Here is a 14,086-nt window from a genome sequence, read left to right as displayed (position 1 = left end):
AAAGCGAGAGAGACAGAGTGAGAGAGATAGGCTGAGAGAATGAGAGTGCATAGAGAGTGATTGAATTGAGCAAATTCAAAGCTGAACACAGGACTCGGGGCACGTACTTGGAGAAATAAACGCTTGGCGACAACCTGAAGCAAAGTCGGAGCGGTGATTTGGTTTGTCATATTTAAGGTATACAGTTTATCACCTGACTACTATACTGAACTGTGCGAGGTAAGTTCAGCGAAGCACGGTAATCTATCTGCAGATTTTATGTGTGTGTGTAGTGTTGATGTCAGTGCCTGCTATATAAAAGATACAGATTCACTTTAACTGCTAAGGAATCCTTCATCAGTGATCAGTTATGTGGTAGCTGTGAAGATGAAGTGAAAGGATGAGCAGCTGTCATTTCATTTCATATTTAGTGGGTTTTATTTTATATTCTGGATGAACAACAGACTGAATGTGTGCTATTCTATTGTGTATTTATGGTTTCTTTCTGTTTGACAATACATAACCTCTGCCATGACCATCGTCATTGTTGTGTAACTTTCATTTTGTTCTGCCCTAAATTGTCTGTGGGTGTGTGTGTGCGTGCTTGTGTGTGTGTTTAGGAAGCATGAACGTGGACATCGAGGGGATAATCCAGTGCATCAAGCAGGGAGATGAGAATGGTGTTCAGATAAGGCTGCAGGAGTTCAACAAAGAGGTGACGCGACACAGAAGCTTGTGTATTTCTCACAAGTTCTAATGCTGCTCATGACACTGTTTTTCTGTTTTTGTGTGTGTGTGTCATTATTTCTCTTCCTGTAGTATGCCCAGTGTTTCTTCTTTGACACAGAGGAGAGGGAAAGACGGAGAGTAAGTCTGTTTATGTTGCTGCACCAGAAGGAAAGTTTACAGGCATAAACCCACGTCCTCCTGGTGCTCCTTATAACGTCACCTTATTCCCTCTCACGGCACACCTCCGACTTATCCGCCCCTCCCCACCCCTACACACTCCAATCTATGATTAGTAATTCTGCTGTATCAGTTGTCTCTGATCCTCTCTCCTTGCCTGCTCAGGCAGATTGAATCCAGACAGAGTGACTGAATAATTGTCTGGGTTAGAAAAAACTTCTAATTACCTTCAAATTAATAAATATGTTATGATATCCTTCACTGTCCCCTGTTAATTGATTGTCATTCCCAGCAAAGATAACCTTTCTTTTGGGTTAGGAATGACCTCATCCCATCAGTAAATTGCTCCTAAGCTTTGTAAATAGGTTTTTAGGGAAAATGCCATACTGTGAACTTGTAGAAGGACTTCTAACAGCACTATTTCCTCTCTCTTCTGCTACATTTCCTGTCTAATGGATGACCATCTCTTAAGCAAAGGCGACTAGAAGAGGTAGGGTTTTGCCACAGTTTAGAAGTAATTAAGCACTGCACATGAAAAGTACCGTAAAGAAATCCAGTAATCCTTGTTGCACTGTTTTACTAGTTCAGGAAGAATAAAGTGAGGGACTACACTGATTCTGACTCGGACTTGGACGAGTACGACCTGGAGGATCGAGGACTCATCCTCAGACAGGTGATCCGATGCTGTCACTCTCTGCTTGCCCAGATGTGATATTCTTAGTCCTTGTAAAAGTTATTATTATGATAAATTCCTGCAAACATGTTTCTGCTCCTGTTCTCAGAATTTAGGTGTTGTCCTTGTGAGGTTCATAAGGACGGAAGTCAAATGTCACCTGTTGAGAGTATGCCTACGCACTCTGAGGATCCTGTCCCGGGACCAAAAGGTCTTGGGGCCTTTGGTGACCGACAGCGCCCTCCTGACTCTGGCCAAACTAGCCGGGCTGACCACAAGTGACATCAGTGATGAAGTCAGCGACCCCGACTCTGATTTCTACGATAACATCATTGCCTCTCTCACCGAAACCAAAGTGCTGCAGGGTCACACTAATGAGGATGAAGCTGAAGCTGAAACTAACGACCAAAACGAGGAGCCGCCGGCCTTCGACGAGGATGCCAAAAGCGACATCAGCATCACCAACAGCGGCGATTTGGACAGCATCAGCTGGTTTGGGAGCCACAGGACGAGCATCAACGAACTGCACAGAGGTGGGACGCATCACAGGGTCCTGGAGCGAGGGCGGAGGGACCGCAGAGAGAGTAAGATGGATGTGGAGGAGGAGGTGGAGGAGTTGGAGTCCGGAGAGGAGGCAAAGAGAAAAGAGGCCATGAAGGTGTTGTGTAACGTGGTGTACAACAGCGCCTGGGCACAGGAAAGGTTCAGTGCTCTCAGGTAGGCTCGGCATGCACACACAATCGCATCAGTTCCCATAAACTGTGTAATTTTCAGCAGCTTATAATAATCGCAAAGCACCTAAAAAACATATATTCGCTTATTTATACCTGTGAAAGCAACAATTCTCATGCCTGGTAAAGGTTATTATGACAAATAGAAGGACAGGGGACTGAAACAGTGCTATCCCAAGGACAGTGTCATTCTCACTTGCAATAAGCTGCATTTGGCTTCATCTGGAAAGTTCACATCTATCTCCTTTGTTTCCATCAGGCTCATGTGTGGCCTCATAGAGCGCGTATCATCCAGTGTCAGCTGGTCGAATCCCTCTAGTGCTCAGTTTTATGAACTGCGCTTCATGTTCCTCATGACTGCACTCCGGCCAGAGCTCAGCACCCAGCTTAAACAGGTCGCACGATGTCATATAGTCCAAAGTTATTCCTGTTTTACTCCTCATTACTGCCCTCACACTGATTATTCTCTTCCAGGAGGGAGGGGTTTCCATCCTCACAGCAGCCTTGGAGAGCTGCCTGGAGGTGCAGTGGAAGGACCAGTATGAGTGTGTCTTGGACCCACAGACACAGCCCATCTCTCTGGAAACTTCTCAGCGCGTCACAGAGATCCTCAAAATTCTCTTCAATATCACGCACAGCACCCACAAGCAGGACCCAAGTGAGGTGTGTGTAAAGGCCCTCGCATTTTTCAGAAGCTTTGCTTTCGTGTTTACTTTTTACAGGAGTTTTAATACAACATATATGTTATCAGTCAAATATGCAATCATATAAAAGCTAAATGTGCGAAAGAACAGGACAGTTGAAGAGGCATTAGCTGCGTCTGTGCCTTTAATCAGGATGATGCGGCTCTGTACCGACACCTGGTGGCGATCCTGCGCCTCTGTCTGCTGAGGAAGTGTCTCCTGTCAGAAGACACAGATGAACTGCAGGGGTGAGCACAACGTGACAAAACCCAAGCTGTGAAAATATTCAGGCTTGATAATCTCATAATTTACTATCGTGCAATTGTAACACATACTGTGCAGTTATAATTGATTTAAACGATGGACTATAAAATTAGATATAAACCTTCAGAAATTCATTAGGGGTTGCAAAATCACTTTCATGCAGAAGCACTATTTTTAATAACATTTGAAGCAACAAGGATGAGTCTATAATTATGAGTTTAATAACATGCACCCTCCTCTTGCTTGCTTATTTGAGACTTCCAGATAGATTGAATGTTCAGCTGCAGGTCTGATTAAAATCCCAAGTATATATAGAAATCAATGCCTTTTTATTAGGTCTAGATATAATTCCAATAATAGTGTATTTTGAGTAGCATTTGTTATCATTTTGGATGAAACAGTGTATAATCCATCCAGCCAAACAACACCAAATGTTTAAAGGGGGATCTGCTCTGATCATTTTCAGCTCCTTTTTATTTTCAGGCTGTATTGGAGTAGCTTTGCATGGTTCACTGTTCAAAATAACCCTTATTTATCACAGGGATTACTTGCACATACACTGACCTCCAGTCTAACAGTATATGTCTAAAAAAAAACAAGGAAAAGCAGAGCAGGGAATAGGTTTTCCCCGCTCTCTTCTATCAACACTCACTCCTTTGCCGTGACCTTCTCTCACTCCCGCAGTCACACAGTGAACCTGTTGTCAGCGCTTCCTCTGCAGTGTCTCGATGTGTTGCTGACGGTGCCTCTGGAGCCAGATTCAGAGCAGTGCAAGGGGGTCAACATGGACTGCGTCCACACCCTGCTGATGTTCATGGAGAGACGCCTGGAGGCGGTGAGGGAGTAGAAAAGAGTTCTGTTTGTAGAGTCATTTCTGATCCATTTGTGTGTTTGTGAGGGGGGGGGGGTTTTCTCAGTGATTTGTTCTTAAAGTTTATATTTTGCAGCGTGAAAAAGGGAGCAGCTGGTATTACGGAAATAACGGAGAGGATTTGTTTTATGTGCTTTTCAGGGAGATAAGATCAAAGAGAAGCTGACACCAATCCTCAATCTGCTGACGGAGAGCTGCAGGGCTCACAGAGAAACACGGCACTACATCAGAAAATATGTAATATACGACACCTCAGAGATAGCTCCTGTGTTTAGCTTTTTGATGTTTTGATGCCAAAATATTTGTAGCACGTTTAATGTCCAGTATGCTTTTGATCATTTGCATGTAACCAACCAACACCTGACCTGTGCAGGCCTGGACTCTATAAGACTGAAGACTATAAGATACTTGTAGTATTCATAGTACTGTGCAAAGTCTTGAGACACCCCTCGCTTCTATATATATTGCTGGAAAAAAAACTGCAAATACAGTATAAACAGAGTTAGTACAATTCTATGACCACTTTTATCCTTCAACACAGCCTGAACTCTCTTAGGTAGCTTTCTTGTAATTTCTTACAGTAGTATTCAGGGTTAGTTCTCTAAAAAAAAGTTCTTCTTTGGATGTTGGCTGTCTTTTGTTTTGTTCTATGTAAAGATGATACGACACTGCCTCAGTAACATTGAGGTCCGGGCTCTGGGGAGGCCAATCCATGTACTGGCAGTGTGTTTGGGATCGTTGTCATGGTGAAAAATGAAGCTATTGCCAATCAGGTGTTTTGCAGATTGCATTGTATGGTGAATGAAAATCTGATGGCACTTGCCTGATTTATAATTTCATCACTTTTGATAGGATCCCCCAACACCACTGACTGAAAAGCAACCCAAAACCATGAACTGGCCTCCCAGTTTTGAAGATGCATGTTAACACTGACTGTTGCACATCGCTCCTGACCTCCTCGTACATACTGAGGACAATTTGAACCAGACAAGTTTACAACTTCCTCTTCTGTTCTCCATTTGTCCAGTTTCCTTGAATGCACACCATGCTGAGATGTGCCACGTTTTTGGATAACTGTCTTTGAGAATCACCATGTTGGTGCAAAATACTATTTTATGCCGGTCCAGCTGTGTTACCTTTGGGATTTTTATAGATACAAAAGAAAGTAGCACCAATTGTATGTTTTGGTGACAGGTTGCTAAAGATCCAGTTTAAACTGGTTCATCCTATGAGTTAGATCCCCTTTTTTATGCTTCAGTAATTCATTGTTCAGTGTTAAGTGGCTTAATGAGCACAATACATGTTTCTCTGTAATGGTCAGGTACAAGGGTGGAGCTAAAAGTGAGTGAAAAAACAGCCAATGTTTAAAGAAAAACTAAAAAGACTTTTTTTTTTTTTTTTAAAAAGCGGTTGCTGAAGACTTTAGCACAAAGACAGCAGATCCTTTAATTCCGGGAAGATGTGCGTTGGCAGACTTGTTCCAGCTCATCCCTAAACACCCTTCTCCTCCCTCCAACACACTGACTATGAGAAAGGATATTTCATTATATATTTGATTTGTCTCAGACTTTGAAATCCATCATTGTTTTGAGGTTAACGGCACATTTTGCTTCATTTGCAAGCATCAGAATGGTCTCGCTCATATTTATTTAAAAAAGAAGAAGAAACAAAACACATTAAAGAAAATTAAAGCTATAATGTGTCGCCATCATTAGATCCTGCCTCCTCTGAGAAACGTATCACAGAGGCCAGAGGAAGGCACCACAGTGAAGAGCCGTCTGATTCGTCTTATGACTCATCTGGACACAGACCTCAAACACTGTGCCGCTGACCTCATCTTTGTCCTCTGCAAGGAAAATGGTAAGAAGAAGCAATATGTGGATTAATAAAAATAGGGTGAAGTTACAGTCTGGTCATAAAAATAGAAAAATGCATATTGAAATGATCAGATGGTATTTAAACAACGGGCGTCATTAGTTTTTATTGTGCTTTAAAAAAAACTCTTATTACCTTTTAGATATTTGTGTTTATGTCTTTATTATTATTTTATGTAGTCTTGATAGTCATGTTTGTTTTGATTATATACATTATTTTAAATCTAATCTGTGAATGCAGTGGTGCTGAAATGTTTTGTAGCTCTTTCTGTATTTTTTCTTTCGTGCCTTATTGAGAACACCAACGCTTCTTTTCCTAGTGAGCCGTTTTGTGAAGTATACGGGTTACGGTAACGCAGCAGGTCTGCTGGCCACCAGGGGGCTCCTGGGAGGCCAGGGGCCCAGGACCTCTGATACCCAGTACTCCAGCGACTCTGATTCAGACACCGAGGAGTACCGGCAGGTCAAAGACCGCATCAACCCAGTGACGGGGCGGGTGGAGGCAGAGCAGCCAGACCCTATGGAGGGCATGACAGAGGAGGAGAAGGAGGAGGAGGCCAAGAGGCTGATCATGCTCTTCAACAAGCTGTCCAGGTAAGCAAAACGTCAAAAAGCTACAAACATGAGAGATACACAAAAGTCTCAGATACTTCTAATGAATACAGTAAACGTCAACTGATTCCCACCACACCACAGCAAAAGTTTACAGAATTTAATTTATTAAGGTACAAATACAGAGTTGCAATAAAAGTGTCGAGCAGACTGTACATGTGTATATAACCAAAAGCTAATTCCAGCGCATAATCTGCAGCGTCTCAATGTGTTGCTGCAGAGGAAGTTCTTTGATGAGCATTAATGGGTCAAGTAGTCATTAAAATTGTATACTGGTAAGAAACAGTAAGGTCTGTAAAACTCAAGTGTTCCTCTTGTTCTTGCATAATACAGCAGATTGATGGTAAATTAAACAGTTAGGCTGTTAAAGCTCATGCTGGTGATCAAATCACCTGCATCTCGTGTATTTTACAGAGACAACATCATCCAGCCGATGGGAGTGGATGAAGAGGGGAAGCTCGTCCCAATGTCAGGACTGAAGGAAAATCCTCTCTCTGAGGAGGCGAGGTCTGAGTCAGAGAATGACGGAGAAACAGAGGAAGGAGACAAGGACTGATTTCTGTTCATCAGTTTGTTCAGTTTATCGATATTACTTTGTAAACATTTCACTTGTACAGGTCATCAGTGGAAAAGATGTGTTGTGTCTCTATGGGTGGTGTGAAAAGACAGAGCGATGTAGTTCTCGACCAAACAGAGTCGTGCTGAGAGAGAATAAATTCAAGAAAGGATATTTAAAAAAAGAAAAACCTAGACAAAAAAACCAAAGGTAATTTCACACTTCTTCTTCTTTTGACTCAGACTGGCAGCGTAGAGCAGCAATACAGTTACGTGTGACATCGCAATGGTGAAAAGGCCATTTTGATCATGTAGTAGATTCAGCAGAGGAATGCTACCCATTAATGTTTCAATAAAGTTTTCAAAACAAATAATCTCCGGTATCGATCAGTGTGGTTATCTGCACAGCACGCTGATGTGTCGTAGCACATGACATCTGCTGAGGTGTATGTTCCTCATATTAAGCTAATAATGTCAAAAAAGCTCCAGATGCTCTGGCTACATCTGCACTGCTAAAATCAGCTTGTATATTTATTTTTATCTGTGGCTCTGTTGTATTCAAGGCACTAATGCCAATTTCACTTTGTTGTATTACACTTTAGCAGGGGGTTTGTTACCAGGTTGCACTTGTTCACCCCTTAACACATTAATTTCACGGCATTAGGCCGATTATTATAACAAATAAGTTCATGAGCAGGAAAACTTGCAGCTTATGGGTGGTGTTTCACTTTGACTGCCATTAAGACTCAGTTTAAAAGAGGAAAAGTGAAGCTTAAAAAGAGGAGGAGGGCACAAAATGTTAAATGAGTGAAAGTCATGTCTCTTTACCTGAGTGACATCAGCTCATTACTGTAAAAATGTGATCTTGATTTTCAGTAACAACCCTGATCATGTCCCTGTGACTTGTTTTAAAATCCTAAGATAGAAATCAGTGCACACTTAGTCTCCATACAGTATAAGTCAGACCGTTTGATCCCGGGTGAAGTACAAACCAACACAGTACCAGTGTCATTATTAAACATTATTCACAAACATAACTGAGATGTTTTAAGAAGCCAAGATTAAAAATCTCAAATTAGTAAAACAGCCACCGCTTCCAAATGTTCAGTACTCCATCATCTCCTCCAGGGACATCTGCAGCTCTACAGACTTCAGGGAAGAGGCGCCGTTTTCAACAGCCATGTTCTTGAGTAACTCCATCGAAGTCAGGCACACCTGAGCAGAGAAAATAAATAAGGAGCGGGAGTCAGGCGCGAGTGCAAAGGCGACGCGTTTGAGCTCGACGGTAGCAGTGAAATCAGAGAAAGGTCGAGCAATGAGACGCATCAAGCTGGTTTCTTTGAGAAACTTTTTATATAAAGCTTTTGATTTCTCAGTGTGCCGTCCTGTGTGGAGGCTGAGGAGAAGGACGAAAAGAAAAAAAAGCTTTTACACCTGAAGGATCAGCTGTCAGCGCCGGTATTCAGGCTTTGTTCCCTTTGTGCTGTTAATCAATACTGAGGCAAAATTGCCTCTTCAAAAGTGCTGCTGAGTACGGCTCCCTCCTCGTGAGAGGGCAATTTTAGAGGTTGATCGCTCATGAAATTTAATACAAGTTTGTGCAGCAGAAAGGGGGAAAAAAATCTCTGCCTATTTGAAATACTGCTTAGAGGTCTGTGAGAGCACAGCACTGTATGCATGTTTTAAATAATTTCAGAAAGTTTCCTCACCTCCACTGCGATGAGTTTTTTCTCCAAAGGCTTGCATTGTGGGTCAGGCCACTTTTCCCCAATACAGAAGAACAGGGAGCAGGGAGCGCACTCTTTAGCATTCCCCTCAATGAAGTCCTTTATTCCTAAGCAGACAGGAGACGATACATAAAAAACTGTACCTAAAGCCACTAAATTCACAAAAGCTCCAAAATAATTCCTCTTACCTACCTCGCACAAAGTCCGTGAACTTGTAAAGAACCTGAGGATGTTTAGAAATCTCTTGGGGTTGTCTGCTCTGGTCAAATTTGCAGAAGCTCCAGAAAGCTTTGCTTTCCCCCCGTCGCTGGCTGTAGACCACTTGGCCCGACACGCCAACCTCCAAGCCATCACCCAGCATGTCCAGAATCCGCTGGGTGAGGCTGGCTTGGTTTTGATCCACCATGGCTCCGGGACTTGGCAGGGAGACTATAGTGAGGCCTGACTCACGATCCAAAACTGTCCCATTGAGATCAGTACTGATGTGAATACAAGCATTTCTATATTTCAGTTATCGGAGAAAATCGCTGAGTTTAAAACAGTCACATTTGCTAGAGGCTGTTTTGTGTTTTTTTAATCAAAGATATCAGCAATGAAAAATCCTGCAATATATAAACTATAATTAGTTATAAGTTAAACAGACCACGTTATATTCAGTATTGCTGTTTTCACTGCAGTTGTTGCACTGATGCTAAGTTGAAACACAGCAGTATGGTTACAGAAGTAAACAGTGCATAACGACAATAAAGATTGTTGAATCTTGAACTTTGAAGGCAAAAATTGCATACTGTGATTTTAGAGATTACATTTTCAGTCCTTATTCTAAGCTCTGTTCCCTCAAAATGCTTTGCCTGGTGAAGGGGAACTTGGCTGAATAAATAAATCATTACATTTAAAAAAATTACTGAGCTTTAGAGGTGGGAGGATTTCTTTTCTCTTTTTTTTAAAGGAAAGACAAAGTGGTACTCATGCCTTCATGCTAATGTAAACTCCTGATCTCAGATAGAAAAAACAGTAGCATCTCCCTCAGTTTGTCCCTCTAGGAACGAGAATAAGGAAGCAAGTTTTACAGTATATTTGAACTGGAACTGCTGAGCATTTGTCGCGTTCATTTTGATGTTACCTGTAGACCAAGCGCACTCCAGCCTCATTCTCAACCATCTGCTCCAAAACCTTCACCCCTCTGTAGTACACAGATATCTTGAATTGAGTCCCTGTGGATTCAGAGACAGTGGAAGTGTATGAGGAAAGGTGCTTACAGTTCCACTCTGTCCCTGCTATTCACATTGTCAGGGCGCTTTGTATATAAGTCCCTGTTAAACACGTTCCATTTGAATACTGTGTGTGCTGGATGTCATTTCAGAGTGTCTGTGTAAAAATCCCCATTTGTCTGATACAGCAGCATAGCATCCCACCCCCACCCACCCCCTTCTCCAACTTACTGAAATTATCTCCATTGCTGGTCTTTTGCATTGTCTGTAGGAACTGTGCCGCCAACTGCTCATCATAGGCCCCTCCCTCAGCTCCCCCAATTGGATGTGCTGGTTGCTCAGGCAACCCAGCTTCAGTAACTGCACCCTCATACATTACTGGATACTGCTGTTGCCCAGGCAACGAGTGTCCACCAATCGCAACCTGATTCTGCAGCTGCTGTTGCTCGGGAGGAGGCTCAAAGCCTGCGGTGCCCTCTGTGGAAAAGTTGGAGAAACTGAACCAGCTTGTAGAAAAGTACCTCAGATACTCTTTGTTTTCTGCTCTGACTGCAGCAGCGAGGAGGAAAATGATAAGCAGAGCTGATAAGCCTACCTGCTTCAGGGCTGATGTTCATTCCTCTGAGACACTCCTGGAGAATATCCGGGCTGGCAGCAGATTCTGCTGGCAGATATGGACCAGACACATTCAGATGGCGATTGTCGCTAATAAGCGCCAGACTAATGTTCCCCTTCTAAATCCAATGAAAAAGGCAATTGCTCTCACCCAAAAACACAGCGCCTTCTGGAAGTAAGAGACATCCTTCTAAACACTGGATGTCCTGGGTCTGGGATAACACCGACACACATCTTATTCACTTACATCAATACCCAGCATTTCAGCAATACCTCTTTTTTGTTGCCATCTGTCCTCTTACAGGTAAACAATCCAACAGAGCAGTCTCACCTCTTGAATGGAAATGCCCAGATCTGCAAACAAATCAGCCCCATCTTGCTCCTGGGATCCAGCACAAGAGTTAGCTTCAGGAGTGAAAACATGCATTTTTTTTTATTTTCTGAGAAACATGTCTAGTTAGAGATACAGAGACATGAGTGTATGCAAAATGTGCTGCACGGACAGACAGGAACTGAGCATGCGGTGCAAAACTGCATTATCAGATTTAAATTGCAAATGCAATATGAAGTTGATTGATTGCAGTTATAAAATGAGTAAAAAGCAGAACATCCTGCTGATCTTTTTTTTCTGTGCATTTTGAGTGCCAAACAGCAGAGTTTTTTGAAATAAGCAAACAATTTCTTTGAATTGAATTTGCTTTCTATCCACTGTAGTTAAGATCCAAATGGTCAGCGGGTCCTCACCTTTTGACGTTGACTCGTCCGGCCACTGAAAGACTTTATGGGGGTTAGCGGCATCATTCTTGTTGTCATCCACCATTTTGAAGCCTTTAGCTCGTAGGGCGCTGCGGAAGTTCCTCTTCCAGACTGAGGGGTCTCCATTAGCCCGGCCGCTGCCGCTCACCTCCGCCCAGGCCTGCGGGGCAAAACCAGGATGAAAGCCGGAAGAAACTCCTGATGTGAACAGACTAAAGACTAACAAAGAACGGATTAGTGGACAAAGAATGAGATAAGCAGAAGATGGACGGATAGCTGATATCAAATTCATGCTCATGACTGGTTTCTATTAGATTGTCATGTCATGTCAGCCCTTGATGGCTACCTTAAAGATGAGAATGTCAGTGTTAGAGGAGTCCTGTCTCAAAGCGTGTTTCCACGGGATGCAGAACTTTGTTTGCTCTGGGTTTGTCCACTGGACACCAGGATACTTGTTGCTGTTAATCTGTTCCTGCAGCCACGGGATGAGCAGTGGTTTCGAATGAGCCATTTCTACAATAAGACAAAATATAACGTGCATCACTGCCTGACGTACAGCTTACTGATCCTGTACTCTTTTGCTATCATACGAACAATCACTTGGATGTGATGTAGGCTATTCCTTCATTCAGGCAGTTCATTAAAATAGCTCGTCTGTACTGGAGGTTAGAGCTATATAATTATTTATATACAGACAAATTTAATAGCCCACCAATCATAAAAAGAAGAAAACAAACAAAAAAATAATAATGAGGAAATCTCTCAAAAACTGACTCATATTTATTTAGTAAACAACAAACTGAATTCACGTTTTTATATCCAAATTTGAATCGGCACACTGGTCCTCTCTGAGAAGTCAGAAATTAATAAAGCATAAAAAACACAAGTCATTTTTCATTCAGGAATGAAAGTAAATAACTGTAATTTTGCATCTTAATCCAAAAATAATAATTTACTGTCCTACTTTTGCTGCTTTCTTTTGTAAAACAGTACATTTTAAAAATCATACATAAGAACAATTTATATTATTACAGTAAAAATATGATTTTGATTAAAGAGCGCAGACTTGTTGATGAAATTTACAGAAATATAAAAAAAAATACATATATTGGTAATTACCAGTATTTTGGCATAAACCTTACATTGAGTAGTGCTCTAACAAATTTGTCAAGAACAGTATATTCATATTTATTTATAATTAATTTTCTTGTTTAGATTATGCATTCATTTGAACTATATTTCCATGCTTGCCTGCAGATGGTGCTATTTAGTCACATCTCATGCAACAACAGCAAAAAAAGTAATCTATAACTGACACTATTATATTAGCATTAGTGAGTTAACAGAAAAAAGGGGCCAAGTTAAATGAAGGTTTCATTTAGACGATCAAATATGCATTAGATTATCAAAAGTTTAAGAAGAAACCTGAGCACGAACATCCGGATGTCAGGAAAGCTGTCGTGCAGCTGGGACGATTACAGGTTTTTATTGCCAATTTTCAATTGCATGAAAGAGGAAGCGGGCACATAGACAACAGCTGTTCAGCAACAGTAGAAACGGTTTCATTATAAAGATTAATTAACTAATTAACGACATAACTTACGATAATATAAAATAGTATTAAAGTGTAGTAATACTAAACACTGTGTTTATAATGTATTAAAGTGTAATGTAATATATGGAAGTATTTATATAATCCTAAAAATCTTCCACACAGCATTTATTTTCACAATAACAGTTATTTAGACTGGTCTTGTTGTTTAACTGTCGTCAAAGTAGAGCATAAGCGGTTCTTACAGCTGCCTGAACCAAAGATATTCAAGTGCAAACACTCCAGGATCGAAAACGAGTACAGTCTTTGAACGATGCTGTAGTCATAGTAGTAACCTTTGTATTAATGCCACTCTGGGACAGCGGTGCCAGCGCTAACAACAAAAACTCTCCCACCTTCAGTGCTGACGTTTCAGTCGGTGCAGGTGAGGGTTGACTTCAAAGTCAGAGCGTTTCCCGGGTGCAGAAATCAATACAGTGACGGCTGTACGGTAGCTGTGTGTCGTGTCACCTGAAGCTGTGCTCCAAACTGTCACATACCGTCCCCGCCGCAGATACTTTAAACACTGCCCTGAGTGCGGCTGCTTTCCGGCTAACAAGCCTTTCTCGGGAAACTCCGAGTTCACGGTTTCGTTTTCCAGATGTGACGTCAGCAATGGGTTCATACCAGCTGGTCCCGCTAGGAGGGGTTACACACACACACACACACACACACACACACACACACACTCTCTCTCTCTCTCTCTCTCATTGGCATAATGCACATCTAATCCCTCTGAGGTAAACAATTAAGACAAATGGAAATACCCTGCTTTGAAAATTGATGTCTTTATGGAAAGTACATCGGTTGAAAAATGTTTACCTGGGTGAACTGCAACAGGGAAACTTCTGTCCTTTTTGCTTTAATGTGTCAAAACAGCCAAGTTGGACTAGAAGTTGAGCACATTTTTGTGTAAACTGGGACTTTCATTTTAAACATAAGAGCCACCCAAACAGACCTTCCTCTTAAGGTCTCAATAAGTTGAGATGTCCCTGCTAAAATGGATGGACACACACACACACACACACACACACACAC

The 14,086-nt window shown here is 41.9% G+C and overlaps 2 protein-coding genes across 3 annotated transcripts; one reads left to right on the top strand and one right to left on the bottom strand.

Moving 5' to 3' along the window:
* The first annotated feature begins 604 nt into the window (after positions 1-604).
* On the top strand, positions 605-7,149 carry LOC146703001 (chaperone Ric-8A). The gene is made up of 13 exons (XM_085466099.1): positions 605-694; positions 799-846; positions 1,358-1,375; positions 1,469-1,558; positions 1,668-2,275; positions 2,549-2,684; positions 2,764-2,952; positions 3,126-3,220; positions 3,921-4,071; positions 4,249-4,344; positions 5,823-5,967; positions 6,302-6,575; positions 7,008-7,149. The coding sequence occupies exons 1-13, from the start codon at positions 605-607 to the stop codon at positions 7,147-7,149; spliced, it is 2,082 nt and encodes a 693-aa protein (XP_085322225.1).
* irf3 (interferon regulatory factor 3) lies at positions 6,661-13,637 on the bottom strand. 2 transcript variants are annotated; one of them, XM_085466102.1, is made up of 11 exons: positions 13,405-13,637; positions 11,804-11,970; positions 11,446-11,617; positions 11,033-11,106; positions 10,853-10,913; positions 10,682-10,750; positions 10,318-10,563; positions 9,999-10,089; positions 9,068-9,354; positions 8,858-8,982; positions 6,661-8,363 (listed from the first exon to the last, which is right to left on the bottom strand). In XM_085466102.1, exons 2-11 carry the CDS (start codon positions 11,966-11,968, stop codon positions 8,253-8,255), a joined length of 1,401 nt encoding a protein of 466 aa, XP_085322228.1. In that variant the 5' UTR covers positions 11,969-11,970; positions 13,405-13,637; the 3' UTR covers positions 6,661-8,252. The 2 variants fall into 2 exon arrangements, with proteins under 2 accessions (XP_085322228.1, XP_085322229.1); XM_085466103.1 differs by having other exon boundaries at positions 10,682-10,747.
* Positions 13,638-14,086: the final 449 nt, after the last annotated feature.

Source organism: Copadichromis virginalis, linkage group LG8, assembly GCF_057382275.1.
Source record: "Copadichromis virginalis isolate Kocher_CV1m ecotype Utaka linkage group LG8, C_Virginalis_male_GT1.1, whole genome shotgun sequence".
Lineage (NCBI taxonomy): Eukaryota > Metazoa > Chordata > Actinopteri > Cichliformes > Cichlidae > Copadichromis > Copadichromis virginalis.
The sequence above is the reverse complement of the archived record's forward strand: the minus strand, read 5'-3'. Positions and strand labels throughout refer to the sequence as shown.

What these genes read in the sequence shown, in the direction of transcription:
- irf3 (XM_085466102.1), bottom strand. Translation starts at nt 11,968, where the DNA reads ATGGCTCATTCGAAACCACTGCTCATCCCGTGGCTGCAGGAACAGATT. An exon ending in TGGGCATTTCCATTCAAGAG is followed by an intron (nt 10,914 to 11,032) that starts GTGAGACTGCTC and finishes GTGTTATCCCAG; the next exon opens with ACCCAGGACATCCAGTGTTT. An exon ending in AAAAACTCATCGCAGTGGAG is followed by an intron (nt 8,364 to 8,857) that starts GTGAGGAAACTT and finishes TTCTCTGCTCAG; the next exon opens with GTGTGCCTGACTTCGATGGA.
- LOC146703001 (XM_085466099.1), top strand. Translation starts at nt 605, where the DNA reads ATGAACGTGGACATCGAGGGGATAATCCAGTGCATCAAGCAGGGAGAT. An exon ending in GAAAGGTTCAGTGCTCTCAG is followed by an intron (nt 2,276 to 2,548) that starts GTAGGCTCGGCA and finishes TGTTTCCATCAG; the next exon opens with GCTCATGTGTGGCCTCATAG. An exon ending in CTCTTCAACAAGCTGTCCAG is followed by an intron (nt 6,576 to 7,007) that starts GTAAGCAAAACG and finishes TGTATTTTACAG; the next exon opens with AGACAACATCATCCAGCCGA.